We start from the raw sequence: 7,578 nt of genomic DNA on the forward strand, positions 1-7,578 counted from the left end.
AGCCCCGCCGCATGGCCTCCACTGCTACTGCAGCCGCCAGCCGCTCGGACTGCTTGCCTCCCGAGCGGCAGCCCCTCCAGCGCCAGCAGGATGTTGGACAGGTGCTGCGGCTTGAATGCTTCAGCTTCCTTCGGTGTTCGCAGCTGCCGCAGCGCCGCACCACACAGCGTCTCCAGCACTGCCCGAAACGCCGGTCCGGTGCAGCCAAGGACCTCTAGCGCCCACAGGCTGTTGGCCAGGCCTTGCGCATTCATGTCCGGGGCAAGGGCTGCGGCCGCCTCCGCCAACGGCCGCAGAAGGTCTGAGTCGCGGTACCCCAGCTTGGCGCACGCCCACAGGCTGTTAGAAACATGTTGCGGCTCAAAGCCATGCCCGCTCGCCGCGCGCAGCCACGAGGCCACAGCGCTCGCCAGTGCGTTCAGGTGCGGCGATGAGGTGGGGTCCCAGCCCGAGCCCCGCTGCTGCTGGTCCTCCCGCAGCTTGCCCAGGGCATACAGTGCGTTCGCCAGGGCCTGGGGAGTGGCACTGTCCAGCAACACTGGATCCACCAGCCGCTGCAGCAGTGCCGGCGCCAGCTCTGACTCCACACGCCCGTCGATGGCAGCCCCGGCCTTCGCCAGTGCCCACAGCGGAAGGCTGCAGCCGGCCGGCTGGCGGATGCGCGGCACGAGCGGAAGGAGAGCAGGCGCAAGGGCCGCAATGATGCCAGCACGGGCCGCGGCTGTGGCGGCGGGCCCGCTGGCGTGTGCGGACTCCAGCTGCAGGGGAGGGAGGGGGCCGGTGGGAAAGGACGATACCTCGATCACTCACTGTGGCGGTGAAAAGGAAGCTTGGATCAGCCCCATCGTCATCATGCAACGCGTCCCTAAGCACTACCGCGCGAGCTTGGTAAGTGCTAAGGAGGTGCGTGTGTTGTTGGCGTTGTCAGTGCCCGCACTGCAATGCAGGAAGGCCCGCACGTGCTTGCAGGCAAGCCCGACCCCTGCCCCTGCCCCTCCTCCTGTCATTGCCCGCTAGCTAGTCCAGCCTCTTACCTTGCCACAACGGCCGAAGGCAGCTGACATGGCGATCACGTCTTGCCGCTCGCACCACACCGCCAGCCGCTGATCAATGACTCCTTGCAGCTGCTCCAGAGTCCGACACACGGTCATGTCATCCGCGGGGTCACGCGCCCTTCTTCCGCCGCCACTCCTGTCACCGGCACCGCCCGTCCTGCCGCCAGCCCAACGGCCTCCGCCTGCCCTACCTCCGCCTGCCCTCCCCCCAGCGTCACTGCTACTGCGGCTGCTGCCGATGCCGCCATGTCCGCTGCTGCTGCTCCTGTCTATGCTCCTGTGACTGGTGCCGCCACTGCCGTACCTCCCCCCAGCCGCCAGCACCTGCTGCTGCGCGCGCCGCCCCGGCTGTAGGAGACAGCTGCGCGCCCCGGCTGCTGCAGGTGCGGCAGGGGCGGGCGCTGGTGCAGCTTGACGGGCCCAGGCGGCTAGCGGCAGTAGCTGCCGCAGACCGCCGCCAGCCCCGGTGGCAGCAGGTGCGGTGGCGGGAAGGAGGGGGCCGCCTTCGCTGAGCACTGCCGCCGCCGGGCCGCTGGTTGCGGAGCTGCACGCCAGGCCGCGGGCCACACCGCCGGCGGTCGCCGAGGGGCCGAGGCGCCCGGCGGTCCGAGCGGCGCGAGGCTGGGTCAGCGGTATGCCGCATGGGCCCACCCTATGCCATGTGCGTGCTGACGCTGGAGCATTATAGCTACTGCCTAAGCCATGTCTACTCGCTGCGGTGCCGCGTCCGGACTGTAACATTTTAGGCTCAGCAGGCTGAGGCCCACAGTGCCTTATAGTATGTAAGTGCTAACTGATACTATACATGGAAGTATAGACACAATGATCGGACTAAAGGAACAACGGGCCAGTCTGGTGCGCGGGCAAATGAAGCTCTGTTAAACAAACTCTGACAAACAAGGGCACAAGGGCTTTTTGTATAACGATGTATAAGCTGAGGATTCAGCTGTGAGACTGAATCCGCGGCTTGGCTCGCCAGCATGTGCCCTCGCTCCGTACCAAGGCGACGCCTGGGGTGGCGGCATGGCGCGGCTGACGTGCCCTTGCTGACCCTTTCGGTGAAGCAGGCAACCCAGCTTCAACTTGCGCCTGCGTACGACGCGCTCCGCGTGCGTCACTTGGCCTTCATCCAAGAGGCCTACAGCGGCGCCGCGCCGCCAGCGGAAGCGATTCATGCGCTGCGGGCGGCCCTGGCGCGGCTGTGGGCTTTGGTGTGGGAGCCGCGACACAAGGAACCGCTCTGGCGTCTGGCAGTCAATGGGTTCACGGGCTTTGGGATGCTTGCGGCGTGGGCCGCAGATGGACGCGTGGCGAAATGCCCGTGTGGGACTCAGATGACTGCTGGGGCTAGGGTTCATCACTTCTGGGACTGTGTGGTGGCGGAAGCTCTGCGTGCTTTGATGCGGGAGCGTGCGAATGTGGACATCACACGGAACCAGTTGTGGTTAGTACAGGCGCCACCAGGGCTATCGCAGGCGGTGTGGGACATCGTGTGCTTGGCTGCTGTGGCGGCCCTGGAATACGGCCGACAGCATTCTCGCGCCTGACAATGAAGCGCAGTTACACGCCTCGTTCATACGCTGCACTCGCTCTCGCGCCCTGGGACTAAGATCACGTATAGAAAAAGCTATGATCATTCCGTGATGCCAATGCGTTGGGCCGAAATCGCGCTGTCCGCGACGACGCATAGGATGCGTCACACTTTCCAGAGGACCCGTAGATAGCTGTGCGGACTTCTGGTCACGGCTGGCTGCAGACCGGACTGCGGAGGCGGCTGTTGTGCGAAGGATAGGTGTGGAGGTGATTGCGGACTTCTGGTCACGGCTAGCTGCGTTTGTGAGTCTGCGTCGGCCTCCGCGCCGCTGGGACCTTGTCCCGAACCAGCACCCATTCCTAGCGTCAGATGATGTTGGAGGGGTTATCTTGGTAGGGCCAACAGCGGACTCGCCACCGGCCTCACCCTAGCTTGTCAGCTTAGGGACTCGCAAGAGGTAGTCTTATGACGCCGACCCACGGCTTAGGTGAGCAGCGCTAGCGTTTGTGGTGAGCCGGGCCTGGGGTTCCTCCCCTCTCCGGAGGCGAGGAGCATGGGGGTCATTCGGGGATCTCTCCTCGGGTGAGCGTGCGTGTCTCGTACGTTTTTGGGGCCCTGGCTTAGTCCACGGCTGTCGTCCCACATGTAACCTCTATCAGCTACGCACACGGCCCCGCTGGTGCCCCAGGCTATCAGCGCCGCCCCTTCCGCCCCAGGCCTGCACCCGATTCCCATTACAGATTCACTCCATTAGAAGCAGCAGATAGGATTGCATTGGAACGGCCCGATGGCCAGGGCCGAGGTCGCTTTATGCTCATGAACTTGATGTTAGCCTCGTGCTGGCTGTGCTGCCTCCACACATCAGGAAGAATACCGATGGGCGTGAACCCCACCACAGACATGCTGCACGTCGTATTGCCAGCCAACCGGGCCCAGCCATGGCCTGCTACACGCGCTGCAACCCCCGAATTCCACCTCTGCCTCCGCCCCTTCCTTAACCTGTCCCCCACCGTCACGCCTGCTCGCCACGTCAGCCGCCACCAACACAGTGACACACACACGCCCCGGGCCACGGCCACTGCCACCGCTGACCCGTGGCCCTGCGCACCTACACACCAAACACAACACATACAGCATGCCACAAACTTGGCGCATTTGACGCACCGTGTGTGCACGTGTCAATACCTAGCTGGTATGTGTGCGCTAACTCCACTCATGCCACGCCCATCACTGCACCCCGTGTATGGCCGCCCCTGGGCCCCACGGCCGCTCACCTGCCTGACGGTCACCACAGATGCCTACCGAACTGGGCACCGCACCAAACACACGCCACACAAAAGCCCAAAGCCCGTCGTGGCGCGCCCTAGCATGTTGCTCTCAGTGCTCCATATACACACACGTATGCTTGGCCCGGGCACAAGGAGTAACGGAACGCAAATCACAAGACGTGTGCATGTTTGTGTTGCAACCACTAACCCAGGTCACTGCTCCGCCCCCTTTCGTTCACTCGCTGCTGCACGGCTTCTGTGCCGCGCGCCTGCCGGTCCCCACCGCCTGCCCCCGCCTGCTGCCCGCGAGCAGGCCCCCGCCGCTGCCACTACCATCACCACCACCACATTCTACAGCTGCTGCCGACGAGTCCGCCTCCCCGGCCACCACCAACAATCGCTTCGCAGAGACCGCGGCTGGCACCAACACCGCCCCGGGGTCACTGCCGCCGCCGCCGCCGCCGCCGCCTGCTGCCGGAGCCGCCGCCGCTTTCCGCTCAGTCCGCTTCCCACCCGCGGCCCGCCTGGGTGGCGCTGCCGCCTGCACCTGCTCCGGCGGCGGGGCCTCAACCGGTGGAGCAGGAGAAGGCGAGCCCGCCTGGCTGCTACGGCTTTGAATTTGGCTGCTGCTGCGGCGCGCCCGGGGCGCTGACACGCGCTGCTGCTGTGGTGGTGGAGGCTGCGGCGCCAGAGGAGTTCCGTTTCCTCCGCCCTCGCCAGCACCGCCACCAGCGCCACTGCTGGGAAGCCGCTGCGCCTTTTCCGCTGATTGCTGCCGGGCAGGGGCCACCACCTCAGCCTCCGCCGGTACCGTCCTTGCAGCTGCTGTTGCGCCCGAGGCCTCTCCCGCCCCACCGCCGCCGGCCGCCTCCTGCTTTGGAGCCTTTCTGCGGACAACGAGGATGCGTCGTTTCTGGCTGCTGCTAGCTGTAGTGGTGGTGGTGGCGGTGGTGCTGCTATTGGCAGTGTCCGGCTGCGGCTGAGCCGTCCGCTGCTGCTGGTGGCGAGGGGCGGCGGCGCTGCCTTTCCCTGCCGCTGTTCATGACGAAGCGCCCGATAGCAGATCCTGCAGCTGCTGCAGCAGGTAGGCCTCCTGAGTGGAAGGCGTCCGCAGACCGTACCACTCCCAGTACGGCACACACAGCAGGCCGCCCTCCCCAAACGCCCGCCGCAGCTGCCGGTTGCGCAGGGCCGTGGACCCGATTACCGCGGACGGGTCGTCCTTCCGGTGGGTGAGAAAGTGGTCTGGACCGTCCACCTCAATGGCCACTCTCCGCCCGTCGCTCCAGTCCGCCACAATATCCACACGCCCCAGCACGCCCTCCACTACCACCTCCATCCGCACCGAAACGATGGGCAGGCGACCCTTCTGCAGCAGTCGCTGAAGCGCCTCTGCCACCTGCTCCTGCGTACTGCTGGTGGTCGACCCCGTCGCCCGCTTGGCAGATACCGCCGCCTCCATCGCGGCTAGCAGGTCGGGGCTGCGGGCAAGAGCCTCCGCCACCTCGCCGCCCAACTCATGTTGCGCCTGCCAGAGCTGACGCAACTCCTCGGTCTGAAACTCCTCACGGCGCCGCACGGCCTCACGGACAAGCGCCGGGGCCAGCGCAGAGGCAGCCGGGCTAGCAGGGACACCGCCGCCTGCCAGCACCGCCAGCGCCCACAGGCTGTTGCAAAGGGCCTGTGCAACGAGCGACTCCGGCTCTCGCTGCAGCAGCTCGCCCAGCCGGCCGCACACCGCCGCCTCCAAGCCGGCGTTACGCAGCTGCAGCACCGCCAGCGCCCACAGCGTGTTTGCACACTCCTGTGCTTTGCCTCGCTGCATCGCCGCTGCCGCGCCTGCGTCAAGCAACGCGGGCGGCGGCTGGTGGCGCACCAATGCCAGCGCGTACAGCAGGTTGGCCCAGGCCTGCGGCTTGGCGCTGGCCATGACCCCGGGCCGCTGAGCTGCTGCCACCGCGGCCGCGTACCAGGGGCACTGCTCCATGGCTTTCGGCGTTGCACCGGCCCCATACCCCATCTTGGCCAGGGCCCACGCCGAGTTGCTGAGCTCCTGTGGGTTACAGCCGGCAAAGCCCCGCCGCATGGCCTCCACTGCTACTGCAGCCGCCAGCCGCTCGGACTGCTTGCCTCCCAGCTGCAGCCCCTCCAGCGCCAGCAGGATGTTGGACAGGTGCTGCGGCTTGAATGCTTCAGCTTCCTTCGGTGTTCGCAGCTGCCGCAGCGCCGCACCACACAGCGTCTCCAGCACTGCCCGAAACGCCGGTCCGGTGCAGCCAAGGACCTCTAGCGCCCACAGGCTGTTGGCCAGGCCTTGCGCATTCATGTCCGGGGCAAGGGCTGCGGCCGCCTCCGCCAACGGCCGCAGAAGGTCTGAGTCGCGGTACCCCAGCTTGGCGCACGCCCACAGGCTGTTAGAAACATGTTGCGGCTCAAAGCCATGCCCGCTCGCCGCGCGCAGCCGCGAGGCCACAGCGCTCGCCAGTGCGTTCAGGTGCGGCGATGAGGTGGGGTCCCAGCCCGAGCCCCGCTGCTGCTGGTCCTCCCGCAGCTTGCCCAGGGCATACAGTGCGTTCGCCAGGGCCTGGGGAGTGGCACTGTCCAGCAACACTGGATCCACCAGCCGCTGCAGCAGTGCCGGCGCCAGCTCTGACTCCACACGCCCGTCGATGGCAGCCCCGGCCTTCGCCAGTGCCCACAGCGGAAGGCTGCAGCCGGCCGGCTGGCGGATGCGCGGCACGAGCGGAAGGAGAGCAGGTGCAAGGGCCGCAATGATGCCAGCACGGGCCGCGGCTGTGGCGGCGGGCCCGCTGGCGTGTGCGGACTCCAGCTGCAGGGGAGGGAGGGGGCCGGTGGGAAAGGACGATACCTCGATCACTCACTGTGGCGGTGAAAAGGAAGCTTGGATCAGCCCCATCGTCATCATGCAACGCGTCCCTAAGCACTACCGCGCGAGCTTGGTAAGTGCTAAGGAGGTGCGTGTGTTGTTGGCGTTGTCAGTGCCCGCACTGCAATGCAGGAAGGCCCGCACGTGCTTGCAGGCAAGCCCGACCCCTGCCCCTGCCCCTCCTCCTGTCATTGCCCGCTAGCTAGTCCAGCCTCTTACCTTGCCACAACGGCCGAAGGCAGCTGACATGGCGATCACGTCTTGCCGCTCGCACCACACCGCCAGCCGCTGATCAATGACTCCTTGCAGCTGCTCCAGAGTCCGACACACGGTCATGTCATCCGCGGGGTCACGCGCCCTTCTTCCGCCGCCACTCCTGTCACCGGCACCGCCCGTCCTGCCGCCAGCCCAACGGCCTCCGCCTGCCCTACCTCCGCCTGCCCTCCCCCCAGCGTCACTGCTACTGCGGCTGCTGCCGATGCCGCCATGTCCGCTGCTGCTGCTCCTGTCTATGCTCCTGTGACTGGTGCCGCCACTGCCGTACCTCCCCCCAGCCGCCAGCACCTGCTGCTGCGCGCGCCGCCCCGGCTGTAGGAGACAGCTGCGCGCCCCGGCTGCTGCAGGTGCGGCAGTGGCGGGCGCTGGTGCGGCTTGACGGGCCCAGGCGGCTAGCGGCAGTAGCTGCCGCAGACCGCCGCCAGCCCCTGTGGCAGCAGGTGCGGTGGCGGCAAGGCGGGGGCCGCCGCCGCTGAGCACTGCCGCCGCCGGGCCGCTGGTTGCGGAGCTGCACGCCAGGCCGCGGGCCACACGGCCGGCGGTCGCCGAGGGGCCGAG

General features: G+C 67.0%; 3 protein-coding genes across 4 annotated transcripts in view; 1 reads left to right on the top strand and 2 right to left on the bottom strand.

Annotated features, from left to right (window-relative positions):
- The window catches only part of CHLRE_15g638954v5 (uncharacterized protein), a 6,256-nt gene extending 4,276 nt beyond the window's left edge, over window positions 1-1,980 (bottom strand). The window contains exons 1-3 of one of the 2 annotated variants that reach the window (XM_043070595.1): window positions 1,360-1,980; window positions 1,035-1,124; window positions 58-758 (exon numbers count right to left, since the gene is read on the bottom strand). In XM_043070595.1, coding sequence (XP_042916493.1) covers window positions 58-758; window positions 1,035-1,124; window positions 1,360-1,698 — 1,130 coding nt within the window. In that variant the 5' untranslated portion in view covers window positions 1,699-1,980. The remainder of the gene's footprint in view (window positions 1-57; window positions 759-1,034; window positions 1,125-1,359) is intronic. The other variant, XM_043070596.1, reaches the window with a different exon arrangement.
- CHLRE_15g638955v5 (uncharacterized protein) lies at window positions 1,891-3,342 on the top strand. The gene has a single exon (XM_043070597.1). The coding sequence runs from the start codon at window positions 2,036-2,038 to the stop codon at window positions 2,600-2,602; it is 567 nt and encodes a 188-aa protein (XP_042916494.1). The 5' UTR covers window positions 1,891-2,035; the 3' UTR covers window positions 2,603-3,342.
- A 1-nt stretch (window position 3,343) lies between these two features.
- Window positions 3,344-7,578, bottom strand: part of CHLRE_15g638956v5 (uncharacterized protein) — a 6,317-nt gene continuing 2,082 nt past the window's right edge. The window contains exons 2-5 of the mRNA XM_043070598.1: window positions 7,289-7,448; window positions 6,964-7,053; window positions 4,919-6,687; window positions 3,344-4,744 (exon numbers count right to left, since the gene is read on the bottom strand). Coding sequence (XP_042916495.1) covers window positions 4,093-4,744; window positions 4,919-6,687; window positions 6,964-7,053; window positions 7,289-7,448 — 2,671 coding nt within the window. The 3' untranslated portion in view covers window positions 3,344-4,092. The remainder of the gene's footprint in view (window positions 4,745-4,918; window positions 6,688-6,963; window positions 7,054-7,288; window positions 7,449-7,578) is intronic.

Source organism: Chlamydomonas reinhardtii, chromosome 15, assembly GCF_000002595.2.
Source record: "Chlamydomonas reinhardtii strain CC-503 cw92 mt+ chromosome 15, whole genome shotgun sequence".
Classification (NCBI taxonomy): domain Eukaryota; kingdom Viridiplantae; phylum Chlorophyta; class Chlorophyceae; order Chlamydomonadales; family Chlamydomonadaceae; genus Chlamydomonas; species Chlamydomonas reinhardtii.

Bases quoted from the DNA above. Each gene is read 5' to 3' on its own strand.
- CHLRE_15g638955v5 (XM_043070597.1), top strand. From the start codon at position 2,036: ATGTGCCCTCGCTCCGTACCAAGGCGACGCCTGGGGTGGCGGCATGGC.